Genomic DNA, 13,691 nt, shown 5'->3' on the forward strand with positions numbered 1-13,691 from the left:
CGTTGCAGAGTGATTGTAATTGCTGCTTCCCCTTGCAGATGTTAGTTTTCCCTGGAGCTGCTGTCACTGGGTCTTTAAGTAAGTATAGTCGCTTCAACTGCAGCTCCTTCCATTACCCTTACAGGTTCTTCCATTACCCTTACAGGTTCTTCTATCAACTCCAGTCCTCCTCAGTCACAGCTGTCCATAGAAGTGATAGTAAGCTCCCCTGAGCACACTTTGCCAAGAGAAGACTGGAAGAAAATACCTCCACGTAGAGAAACCCAGTAGCTTCAGTGAGCTAATTCTGGGGTGGTGGAATGAGTTTATCCAACTCAAGTGGAGGCACAGATCGTGGCCTTCATCCACAAGGTGGTGCCATCTGAATATTTAATAGGAGAATTACAGAAAATAAGGAAGAGTTTAATGTCAGTTCTTTTTTTAAGATTTTTTTTCTTAAAGATTTTATTTATTCATTCATGAGAGACACACAGAGAGAGGCAGAAACACAGGCAGAGAGAGAAGCAAGCTCCATGCAGAGAGCCTGATGGATTCGATCCTGGGTCTCCAGGACCATGCCCTGGGCCGAAGGCAGGCGCCAAACCGCCGGGCCACCTGGGCTGCCCAGTTTTTTTAAAGATTTTTTTAAAAATTTATTCATGAGACACACAGGGAAGAAACAGAGACATAGGCAGAGAGAGAAGCAGGCTCCCCACTGGGAGCCTGATGTGGGACTTGATCCCAGGATCTGGGCTGAAAGCAGATGCTCAACTACTGAGCCATCCAGGTACCCCAGTTTCAGTTACTACTTAACAGCTGGAATTTTTTTTTTCACCAGTGCTATGTGCCTATTTGATGGCCTGTATCAATACTGACCAGTAATGTGGATGTGCCCATTTTATAAGTAACCAGGTCCAAATGATGCCTGAAGCAAAAATTTGACTATTTGTATTCATAAATTTGAGTAAGTCGTAGTTGCTTCTGATGCTTAATCAGAATTGCTGTTATGGGGTAGCCCTGCTTCAGTCTTACCACCCAAAAAGGATTAGATCTGTATGAAATAAAACTATTTTACCAGTATATAAAGTCTTTTTAAAGATGCTCCTGGAGATCAACCCACTTTGTAATTTCCATTTTGTGGCATAACCCATTCTCTTTCAAGTTAGGGCTGATCAACAGACTAGCACAAATAGCTGCCTCAGGCCAAATTACCCAAGCCAGGTTTTCAAATCTTAGGCTGATTAGTACATGAAAAAGGAATGCAGTAGTAGAATGCAATTATTAAGAAACAGCTGCAGAATCTTTGCATCCAGTACTAGGAACATAGAGGAAATTTTCAGCAACTGGGAGAATGTCACATGTTCCAACGCCTCTCTTTAAAATACAGAAGGAGGGTAGCCCCGGTGGCACAGCGGTGCCGCCTGCAGCCCAGGGCGTGATCCTGGAGACCCTGGACTCTGCATGGGGCCTGCTTCTCCCTCTGCCTGTGTCTCTGCCTCTCTCTGTCTCTATAAATAAATAAAATATTTTAAAAAATAAAATAAAATACAGAAGGAATAAGCATTACTAAAGTGGTTTGAATCACAATCTCTCACAGAATTGCCTCATTGTTTAGCACCACCAAAAAGACTTTTAGTGTAGTTCCATCATTTTCTTTAACCAAGGGGAAGGAAGAAGGTTTTGAAATTTTAAAGATGTAAAAATTGTTTAATAAACGATTTCTGTAATTGAGATATACTTCAATATTTTCCATCTCTCGAGGAGCAAAGTTCTGTAATTAAAATGCCTTTTCGGATCCCTGGGTGGCTCAGCGGTTGAGCATCTGCCTTTGGCTCAGGGCATGGTCCTGGAGTCCCACATTGGGCTCCCTGCATGGAGCCTGCCTCTCTCTCTCTCTGTTTCTCATGAATAAATTAATAAAATCTTAAAAAAAAAAATGCCATATAGGAACACCTGGGTGGCTCGGCAGCTGGGAACCTGCCTTCAGCTCAGGGTGTGATCCTGGGTCCTGGTATCAACTCCCACATTGGATTTCCTGTGAAGAGCCGGCTTCTCCCTCTGCCTATGTCTCTGCCTCTCTCATTCTGTCTCTCTCATGAATAAATAAAATCTTTTTTTTTTAATGCCTTTTCAATATTACACTGTAAGCAATCACAAAAACATTACTTACTGTATTTGTGTCTTGACTTTGTAAGTTACATTCCAGAGTTGTCTGCTCCATACAGGGAACCTGACCTGGGACTCGATCCCAAGTCTCCAGGATCACACCCTGGCCTGAAGGTGGCACTAAACCGCTAAACCACCAGGGCTGCCCAGTTATTACTTCAAAATACAAAAAGTACTGGCTCAGGGCACCTGGGTGGCTCAGTGGTTGAGCGTCTGCCTTTGGCTCAGGTCATGATCCCAGGACCCAGGTCCTATATCGGGCTCCCCAAAGGGAGCCCACCTCTCCCTCTATGTCTTTGCCTCTCCCTCAGTGTCTCTCATGAATAAATAAATAAAGTCTTAAGGAAAAAAAAAAAAGGTACTGGCTCAATTTGCAACTCCAAAAGGAAAATTAAGGGAATCCAGAATTTTTTCTCCTTCTTGGACAAAAGTTAGTAAGGCAGATGACGAGTTAAACTATTAAATTGTAATGCCGGGGATCCCTGGGTGGCGCAGCGGTTTGGCGCCTGCCTTTGGCCCAGGGCGCGATCCTGGAGACCCGGGATCGAATCCCACGTCGGGCTCCCGGTGCATGGAGCCTGCTTCTCCCTCTGCCTGTGTCTCTGCCTCTCTCTCTCTCTCACTGTGTGCCTATCATAAATAAATAAAAAATTTAAAAAAAAAATTGTAATGCCTACCTCCCAAGCTGTTTCTGTTTTTAAAAAGACCCTCAAAGTCCCCAGTAGTGGTGTTCAAAAAGTGAATGTCATACACTGAAACTAATATTAACAACAAATCTTCCATTTATTTGAAGCAATTCAATTTCAAAAACTTTAATTTAAATTACAGCAGTCACAGAAAAAAAAACAGGTTTGAAACAGTCAGAAACAATAAAAATAATCAGGAGTGCTGCATTTTTTTTTTAAACACTGTCATGGCTTTATTCAAAACACAGTTACACAAAAGTATTAACTTCAAAGTTTTTAAAGAAGAGTTTTGAGGAATTTAACACACTATATACATACTGCCATACAAAGAGCATTAAAATAGGACCAAAAACTTCTACAAAATATAAAACCCACCCTTACTTGTTTGCATGAAAATACCACCCACAAAGCTGAATAAGTCTTTGAAAAGTTATTTGGAGGCTCTAAATGTTGTTTTCAAATCAAAGAAATCTAATTTTGATTGCACAATAAGATGATTGATAAGAAAGTCAATATATAGATTTCATTTTAAAAATAAGTATTTTATAGTCTGGCATATACTATGCAATGAGAATTCTTAGGGACTAAAACAGGGTATTTCAACTATTAAAAAAGGAGTAAAATGTTGGCCTTTTGGAGATTTCAATCTCCCCACTAAACCTATTCCACAAGTTTTATTTCAGTCACTTGTGCAACTTTAGTTTACTCACAAATAACTTTGTAATTTTTACTTTAAAACCCCAAGTCATACATCTGAAACTGAAAAATAAATTCTTTACTCAGTAATTTAAATGTGTCCCAGTATAGAAGTATAACTTCAATTAATTTGCTGATGCTAACTTTAAAAAAGCTTACAGATATTCAAAACAAAGGGGAAAACAATTTAGCCAAGTATTAAAAAGCAATTGCCTTGAGCATGGAGCCTCCACGACAAAAAAGGGAGATATACTTGTCTACTCATATTATTATATTTAGTAGCCATGTAAAGAAACACACCCAACCCAAATATCTTTCTATTTTTAATGGACTTCCACTTGGAAACAAATCTTAATTTTAATATTTACTTTCAAATATTTTTCCAACTGCCCAGTATATTCCAATTAAATGCTATATCTGGTAATACCTTAAAACTATAGGAAGAATAATTAAAGGTTCTACTCAGAAAAATTAGAAATATTTTGAAGTGTGGTATCTAAATCATTTGGGAAGCTAACTTGAAAATTTGACTTGCATGTCTCATTAATTATCGGCAGGCAATTGTTCAGACTTTTGAGGAACATTAATGCTGCTTCTGAAAGCTTCCTCTGCTTTTCCTTCTTTACCCTATTAATACAGTCTGTACATCTTCTCAACCAAGAAAGATTTACAATAAGCAGAATCTATTGCAAATACTGTATTGATAATATTTGTATCTCAGAAAATATTCTATTTTTTTCACTTAGCTTATTTAAAAATGAGACAGTCTGAAAAGGTGGTTAAAGTGTAAAAGACTAAATAAAGTTTTTCCTTGGTAGCCATAAGTTTCCCAACATTTTTGAGATAGAGGGAGGGGGACAGCCCCCATGGCCCAGCGATTTAGCGCCGCCTTCAGCCCAGGGCCTGATCCTGGAGACGCAGGACCGAGTCCCATGTCAGGCTCCCTGCATGGAGCCTGCTTGTGTCTCTGCCCCTCTCTGTGTCTGTCATGAATAAATAAATAAAATCTTTAAAAAAAAGGGCGGGGGGTGAAACAAGAAATGGAAGTCATCATAAAGGAATAGCTGGGAGGAAAATAAAGAATGTGCACTTGAAAACAAAATAAACAACCGTTGATATTTTGTGATCTTCAGCTTGAAAAACAAAGGCTCAGCTGCATGAATCTGAACTTAGTATAAGCAATTTTCCTTCAAAAATAAAATATTAGTCACCTGGCTTAAAAGGTTTCAGAAGCCTCCACAAAAGCCATGAACTATATTGTTGAATAGAACCTTTGCTATTTTCCTACTTTCTAAGTTACTGATGTGACAAAAAAGCACCCAAATACCCTTAGCCCTCCCCCAAAAGGTCATTGCCTTCAAGCTAGAGATCTCTGGGTCACCTCTAAAAATATAACCAACTTATCAGTCAAGAGATTATTTTCATTTCATATTCCAGCCGACTGTGATTTCAGTTAACTTATAAATAACTTTAAAACCTTATAAATGAAATGCACCAAACTACGCCTGTGTAAAAGTGATCATGTTTTTAATTATGGGCTAAAAATAACTAATACAGTGAGCTTGAATGAGAAAAATGAAGATTCTAAATAAATTGCTAGAGAATTTCACAATGGGGTCAATGAAAATTTTTTTCTCTACATACAATATGATCATTAACAGACTAGTAAATCTTATTTGGAATGATAAGGCAAAAATAGTAAAACCACACTTTTCCTATAAAAAGTTACAGGTTATCTTCTGTAGGGATCGCTATGGTACATGAAGAAACAAAGAAGATGTGATCACTCTATTGCACACCCAGGAACATTAGGGAATCTGGTCTTAGAATGATCTAGTCATCTTCTTCATCTCCATCATCTTCAGCATCTCGTTTCCTTTTTTCCCCTCGAAGACCTTCTTCTTCTGAAAAAAGAGTGAAAAAAACCAGTAAAATACTCAATTTTACCAAATGAATATCTGCTAAATTACAAAGTTTTGAATCTATCTTAGTGAAAACTTACTGGCATAAAAAATTATACATTGTTTCCTCTCTGAATTTAACTTCAGTGTACTGAACAGACTTAATAGATTTAGAAATCCATAAACAATGACAGTTTGCTGTGCACCCTTGTGGCCAAATCATGAAGTACAGATCAAGAACCCAGGGGCTTGTCAATAAAAGAGAATCATTAGTAAATTTTTAAACTTATTATGGAAGGCCTAGGTAATGAGTACTAGAAAGCAAATCTGAAAAGGCTGTAATCTGGAAATAAAACAGCTCTTCTCTTAGATATATGGCTTCACCTTCTTCAAAATGAAAGACCTAAGAAAATAATAAATTAAGCTCAAGGTTCTCTCTTATCTCTGTTCATACCGGTTATAGAAATAAATGTTAATAAAATCTTTAAGAAAAAAGGGGAAAAGGCGTGGGGGGGATCCCTGGGTGGTTCAGCAGTTTAGCGCCTGCCTTCGGCCCAGGGTGTGATCCTGGAGACCCGGGATCGAGTCCTGCATTGGGCTCCTTCCATGGAAACTGCTTCTCCCTCTGCCTGTGTCTCTGCCCCTCTCTCTCTCTGTCTCTCTGTCTCTCTCTGTTTCTCGTGAATAAATAAATAAAATCTTTAAAAAAAAAAAAAAAAAAGAAAGAAAGAAATGTTATAGGCTGGGTGGTTTTTTTAAATGAAATTATTAAATGCCTTGAGAAAATTACTCTTTCAAGAAAGGTTTTACATCTCAGGGTGCCTAAGAGGCTCAGTGGGCTAAGTGTCCAACTCTTGATTTCGGCTCAGGTCATGATCTCAGGGTCTTGAGATCGAGACCCACATCAGGCTCTACACTGAGCCTGGAGCCTGCTTAAGATTCTCTCTCTCCTGCCAACCTCCATTATCACTCAGGCTCTTTCTTTCTCTCAAAAAAAAAAAAAAAAAAAAAAAAAGGTTTTACATCCCTCAAAGTGCTCTATGTTACCAAAATCAAATCAAAGATCAGTAATAATTTGAACTATAAACTCATTCTTTAAAGTACGTGAATAATAGCTATAACTTTAATGTTGGGATTTTTTGCAGATAATGTAACTCACCCTCTTCTTCCTCTTCTTCCCCTTCTTCAACGTAATCATCATCATCTTCTTCATCCTTAAAAACCAAATATTCAGTTTGAGAATAAAAAGCCATGACACATTTTTCACTGTTTGGTAGTTATTCATTCCAACAAGAACAAAAAAACTATAGTTATCCTGTGTTCTAACAACCTCTACCTAACTTATATAGGTCTTCTTTAAGAACCCAACTAAATCTGGTTTATGAAAGTAAGTTATATTTTAGACTGACACTGTTCAAAAAAACTTTCTGCAACAATGGAAATGTTCTGTATCTGTACTGTCCACATGTGGCTACTGAGCACTTAAAATGTGACCAGTACAGGGGTGCCTGGCTGGCTCAGTAGAGCATACAAGTCTTGATCTCAAGGCTGTGAATTCAAGCTCCACATTGGGTGTAGAGATTACTTAATAAAAAATCTTTAAACAAAATAAAGTAAAAAATGTGATCAGTACAAATGAGGAACTGAATTTTTCATTTTATTTGAACTTAAATAACCAAATGTGCTCAGTGACTACTATAATGGACAGAGTAACTTTAGACAATTTCAAAGAAAAGTTTTCTATTTTATAGAGTAAGACAGGAATTACCTGAATCCTAGCGCCAACATAGTTATATGCATTGAATAAATCACTCAATCTCCCTGGACCGTAGTTTTCCAAACAATAAAAGACAGTATTCATCCAGAAGATGTATAAGTTCCTTCTACATCTAAATATCTACACATTGGGACGCCTGGGTGGCACAGTGTTTGGGTGCCTGCCTTCGGCTCAGGTCATGATCGTGGGATCCGGGACTGAGTCCCACATCAGGCTCCCTGTGAGGAGCCTGCTTCTCCCTCTGCCTATATCTCTGCCTCTCTCTCTCTCAGTCTGTGTCTCTCATGAATGAATAAATAAATAAATCTTTTAAGAAAAGAAATAAACTTATTTATTTAAGAAAATAAATAAATAAATACAAATCTACACGTCGAAATAGCAATGTCAATAAAATCACAAAACTTGATCTACAACTTTTGTGGAAGGAGCTGTTCTAGATAGCTAAGATGTAAACATAGCCTTGAAACATCAAAACTTTTTTTTTTTACTTTAACCAATTGGGATACAAATCTCTAAACTGCACTTTTACCATTTTATGCTAAACCAAACAAACGTTTCTCTTGAATACTCAGTCATAATCATTTGATCATGAACACAAACCTAATTAGTATATGCCGATTCTTTCGGAGCCTATCAATATATGTAGGACAGTTTTCTCCTTTTATTTTATTTTTAAGATTTTATTTATTTATTCATGAGAGACAGAGAGAGAGAGAGAAAGGCAGAGACACAGGCAGAGGGAAAAGCAGGCTCCCTGCAGGGAGCCGATATGGGACTCGATCCTGGGTCTCCAGGATCACACTCTGGGCCAGAGGGGACAGCACTAAACCGCTGAGCTACTTGGGCTGCCCTAGTTTTCTCCTTTTAAAAATGACCCTGGCCTCTTCTTTGAATTGTATCTTTTCCTAGTTTTCATGTCTTCTCTTTTGTAGTAAGTTACCACTTGAATTTTAATCTGCTTTGGATTCAGAAAATATATCGACAAGCTTATTATATTGAATATAGAAGAGAAAATAGGTTTAGAATAACAGCTCCTGGAAAGAAAATGTGTTTTGTTACTATATTTTGGCTACTCAGGGGCCTTTTACACTTACTGCCATGTTCCAAACAGTTGAGTTCTACATATGCTTGGGGAAAAAAAAAGGGGGGGAACCAATCTAGGGTTTCCCTTCCAACCCCACAAAAGCAGTATGCTCCTTAAAATACTTTAATAGGCAAATGTCAAGAACTGCTGGGTTGCTAGGGGAAAACTTGGACAACTCATCCTTTTTACAGTATCCACAGCCCCATTTGTATCTAGAAATACTAAACGGGATGCCTGGGTGGCTCAGTGGTTGAGCATCTGCCTTTGGCTCAGGGCATGATCCTAGAGTCCTGGGATCTAGTTCCACATCAGGCTCCCTGCATGGAGCCTGCTTCTCCCTCTTCCTGTGTCTCTGCCTCTCTCTCTCTCTCTCTGTCTCTATGAATAAATAAAATCTTAAAAAAAAAAAAAAGGATAAAAAAATAGAAATACTAAACAGAACCTAATTTCCCACCACGTAGCGAGAATCCTGAGAAACTCAATTGCACAACACTTCTATCAGAAATCAATCTTAGGGCAGCCCGGGGGGCTCAGCGCTTTAAGCGATGCCTTCAGCCCAGGGCCTGATCCTGGAGACCAAGGATCAAGTCCCACATCAGGCTCCCTGCATGGAGCCTGCTTCTCCCTCTGCCTGTGTCTCTGCCTCTCTCTCTCTGTCTCTGTCTCTCATGAATGAATGAATGAATGAATGAATGAATGAATGAATGAATAGATAGATAGATAGATAAATAAATAAATAAATAAATAAATAAATAAATAAATCTATCTATCTATCTATCTATCTCTCTGGAAAAAAAAGAAATCAATCTTATACAATCAGTTCAAACACTGAAAAGCATTCTATACCAGGACATCATCAAGATACAAGGAGCGGGGCAGCCCCAGTGGCTCAGCGGTTTAGCACCGCCTTAGGCCCAGGGCGTGATCCTGGAGACCCAGGATGGAGTCCCACGTTGGGCTTCCTGCATGGACCTTGCTTCTCCCTCTGCCTGTGTCTCTGCCTCTGTGTGTGTGTGTGTGTGTGTCTCTCATGAGTAAATAAATAAAACCTTAAAAAAAAAATACAAGGAGGGGAAAAAAGTAAAAATGAAAACATAAAAAGATACAAGGAAGAAAAGGAATAAATGGGGTAGGCCAATAATATAAAAAGGAACCACAATAAGGGTACAACAGGTGGCTCAGTCAGTTAAGTGTCTGTCTTCAGCTTGAGTTATGATCCCAGGGTTTTAGGATCAAAACCCACATCAGGCTCCCTCTCCCTCTCCCACTGCTTGTGCTCTATCATATATATATATATATATAATTTTTTTTTTTTAATAAAAAGGAACATAGGAACACCTGGGTGGCTCAGTTGAGCATTTGCCTTTGGCTCAGGGTGTGATCCTGGGGTCCTGGGATCGAGTCCTGCACTGGGCTCCCCAGAGGAAGTCTACTTCTCCACTTCTCCCTCTGCCTACATCTCTGCCTTTCTCTGTGTGTCTCTCATTCTCAATAGCTAATTGCTTCTCCAGATTTTTAAACAAAATATGGGGACACTTGGGTGGCTTATTGGTTGAGCGTCTGCCTTTGACGCAGGGTGTGATCCCAGAGTCCTGGGATCGAGTCCCATATCAAGCTCCCTCCATGGAGCCTGCTCCTCCCTCTGCCTATGTCTCTGCTTCTCTCACTCTCTCTGTGTCTCTCATGAATAAATGAATAAAATCTTTAAATATATATATATATGGTTACATTAACTGATTCACATTTTTAAGCCTTTTTTTAAATTGAAATATAGTTGACACACGATGTCACCTTAGTTTCAGGTGTACAACAGGGTGACTCAACAAGTCTTTACCTAAAGCTATGCTCACTGCCAAGTATAGCCATCATCTAAGCCTTTAGTTTTTAATATCATTTTAGATAATATCCCTCAATAAAAACTCTGCTTTCACCAAAGGCTTATTCAGTAGAAACTATGGTCTCTTCCTAACTAATGGGAAATCCATGTTTCCTCACTATACTATGTATAGTACAGGAGCACCACTATTTCCAATTCTTCTAAAGCCTCCACCCCCATTTTTAATGAAGTGTACTACACAAACATAAAGTCCATCTTTTTACATATTAATTCCTTACCTCTGAAGAGTAACTGAAATAAAAAGAATACTCAAACCAAAAATAGCTAATCAAATCCCATTTCTATCTCCTTCTACTTTCTTTCTTGAATCTTGATAGTCTCGGAAGCTTCTACTGACTCTCACCTTCTAAACATAAGGTTACAACACAACTAATTAAAAATATTAAAAACAGGGAGCCCCAGTGGCCCAGTGGTTTAGAGCCGCCTTCGACCTGGGGTATGATCCTGGAGACCTGGGATGGAATCCCACGTCAGGCTCCCTGTTTGGAGCCTGCTTCTCCCTCTGCCTGTGTCTCTGCCTCTCTCTCTCTCTCTCTCTCTGTGTGTGTGTGTCTCCCATGAATGAATAAATAAAATCTTAAAAAAAATTAAAAAATAAAATAAAATGGTATCAGAGAAAAATTATCACTGATCAGGGATATTATCTAACCAATGTAAAAGTCCTTAGGAGAACAAATAAGAATACTAATAATTTCTAGTCTAAATTAGAGATATATTTTTTTCGGCTTTATTTATTTATTCATAGAGACACAGAGAGAGAAAGGCAGAGACACAGGCAGAGGGAGAAGCAGGCTCCATGCAGGGAACCCGACGCGGGACTCGATCCCAGTTCTCCAGGATCACACCCCGGGCTGCAGGCAGCGCCAAACCACTGTGCCACCGGGGCTGCCCTAAGTAAGAGATATTTTTAATAAAAAACTCTGAATTATGCAAACAAACTCAGTAATTTAAAAACATTAGGAGGAAATAGTAATTCCCAGGGGCAAAAGATCATTTATTCAAGTCAACTGACACTTCCTGTGAGCTTACTATGTCCCTGTTAATGTACTAGACACTGAGATATAAAGACAGATGACCCTCCCTTTATGGAACTCGCCATCTAGTAGAAAGTAGCCAAGTAAACAAGTTTTTACAAAAGTATCTATGAGCAAGAGAAGACTAACCAAGATTCAAAGGTAACGAAGGGGGATGCCTGGATGGCTCAGCAGTTGAGCATCTGCCTTCGGCTCAGGTCCTGATCCTGGAATCCGGGATCGAGTCCCACACTGGGCTCCTTGCGGAGAACCTGCTTCTCCCTCTGCCTATATCTCTGCCTCTCTCTCTCTCTCTCTGTTTTTCTCATAAATAAAATCTTAAAAAAAAAAAAAAAAAGGTAATGAAGGAAGGAGTATAAAAAATTATAGATAAAGTTTCAATAATGAGGCAACTCCAGAACTGAGTCATGATTTGGGTGGTAGTCATACAAGTATACACATAAGTAAAATGTGAACTTGTACATAAAATCCGTGCACTTTACAGGCTTTAACTATATTTATGTTTACCTCAGTTAAAAAAAAAAGCATTCATCAGAGAGCATGAGTAGCAAGTCATTTCAGATTAAGAGTAAACAATGTATCTTCAGACAGAAAGGCAAGAAACAGCTTAGTGTGAGGATTTAATTTAAAATTGAGGGGGATCCCTGGGTGGCGCAGCGGTTTAGCGCCTGCCTTTGGCCCAGGGCGCGATCCTGGAGACCCGGGATCGAATCCCACATCGGGCTCCCGGTGCATGGAGCCTGCTTCTCCCTCTGCCTGTGTCTCTGCCTCTCTCTCTCTCTGTGTGGCTATCATAAATAAATAAAAATTTTTAAAAATAAAATAAAATAGAATAAAATAAATAAAATAAAATAAAATAAAATAAAATAAAATAAAATAAAATAAAATAATAAAATAAAATAAAATAAAATAAATAAAATAAAATAAAATAAAATAAAATAAAATAAATAAAATAAAATTGAGGGAGAAGAGGCTAGAGAGGCAAACAGGGACTAGATAGTGATGGGTCTTGTATATATTTTGGTGGCAACAGGGAAACATTAAATTGTTTCAAGCAGGGCAGTGATATGATCACATTTGCATTCAGACTAAGCAAGCAAGCACAGACTGTGAAGGATACACCTAAGTGGTGACACTGTATTTAAGAGGCCATTTGGAAAACTACAACAAAACCATAAACAAAAAATAATTAGAGGGAAAGTGTTGCTGAGGGCCTACGATGTGCCAGGGACTAGATAATTTACCTATATTCTCTTGTTAAACCCTGAAAAGAGCCTAAGAGGTTGATATTATTTTCAGTTCTATAAATGCAGAAGCTGAAGCTCAGAAACTTTTGTAAAATGTTTCCATGAACCCTGCTGCTCTGGGCAGAATGGATTTTCAAGATACCTAGGTGGTAAAACCATAGGTGCTTATGATGATCTGTATACAGTTTTGTTTTTTTTTAATATTTTATTTATTTATTCATGAGAGACACACAGAGAGAGGCAGAGACACAGGCAGAGGGAGAAGTAGGCTCCATGCAGGGAACCCGACGTGGGACTCGATCCCAGGTCTCCAGGATCACACCCTGGGCTGAAGGCAGCGCTAAACCGCTGAGCCACCCAGGCTGCCCTAGATACAGTTTGAGCCAGGGGACAGTAGGAAAAATGACAGATAGACACGCTCAGACCTGCAAGTTAGTAACAATTTTCAGATTTCTTCACAACTGAACTATTTATAGACCTTGGCTTTATGCCTAAATAATTACTTTATTTAGTAATAAAGAAATGCCTATTCACCTGGATTTCTTCTTTCATTAAATATGATAGGCCCACTTCCTCTTCTCCCTCTCCCAATTCCGAGCCCGCTTCATCCTCATCCTCATCCTCATCCTCCTCTTCTTCCTCCTCTTCTTCTTCATATTCTTCAGGTGGACCAGCTTCATCTTCTTCCTCTTCATCATCTTCATCTCCATCTTTAAAAATATTTTAAAAGATGAGTGAGTGGCTGAGCAAATGTTTCTTGCTAGTACTTTAAGCCTATCTGCCCTTGCCCCAATCACTTCAAACTCTAAAGCCAATGGGAAGGTGGAAACTATCTCAGGGATATTTTCTTTTTTTAAGATTTTCCTTTTACAGGGGGTGCCTGGGTGGCTCAGATGGTTAAGTGTCCAACTCTTGATTTCAGTTCAGGTCATGGTCTCAGGCTCTGCCCTCAAGTAAGGAGGTTTGCTTGACTCTCTCCCTTTGCCCCTCTCCCCACTTGTTCACCTGTGTGCGCTCGCTCGCTCTCTAAATAAATAAATAAATCTTAAAAAAAAAAAAAAAAGATTTCCCTTTCACAACATCCATATTTACTATTTGAGAACTATGGTTTCTAAATACTGAAATATTTCCAACGTACAGATTTTCATTAAAATATTACATGCACTAAAGTTTGTTTTACCTTATGGACATCTCAAAACCCACTTCTCTATCATTCTATCATTT

At 38.8% G+C, this 13,691-nt stretch overlaps 1 protein-coding gene across 5 annotated transcripts in view; it reads right to left on the reverse strand.

The window, feature by feature from the left end:
• Positions 1 to 2,909: 2,909 nt before the first annotated feature.
• The window catches only part of ANP32E (acidic nuclear phosphoprotein 32 family member E), a 44,077-nt gene continuing 33,295 nt past the window's right edge, over positions 2,910 to 13,691 (reverse strand). For all 5 annotated transcript variants that reach the window (XM_049095883.1, XM_025453156.3, XM_049095885.1 and 2 more), the window contains 3 exons: positions 13,002 to 13,177; positions 6,588 to 6,642; positions 2,910 to 5,431 (listed from right to left, as the gene is read on the reverse strand). In XM_049095883.1, the coding sequence (XP_048951840.1) occupies positions 5,361 to 5,431; positions 6,588 to 6,642; positions 13,002 to 13,177 (302 nt within the window). In that variant the 3' untranslated portion in view covers positions 2,910 to 5,360. The remainder of the gene's footprint in view (positions 5,432 to 6,587; positions 6,643 to 13,001; positions 13,178 to 13,691) is intronic.

This window comes from Canis lupus, chromosome 17 (assembly GCF_003254725.2).
Source record: "Canis lupus dingo isolate Sandy chromosome 17, ASM325472v2, whole genome shotgun sequence".
Lineage (NCBI taxonomy): Eukaryota > Metazoa > Chordata > Mammalia > Carnivora > Canidae > Canis > Canis lupus.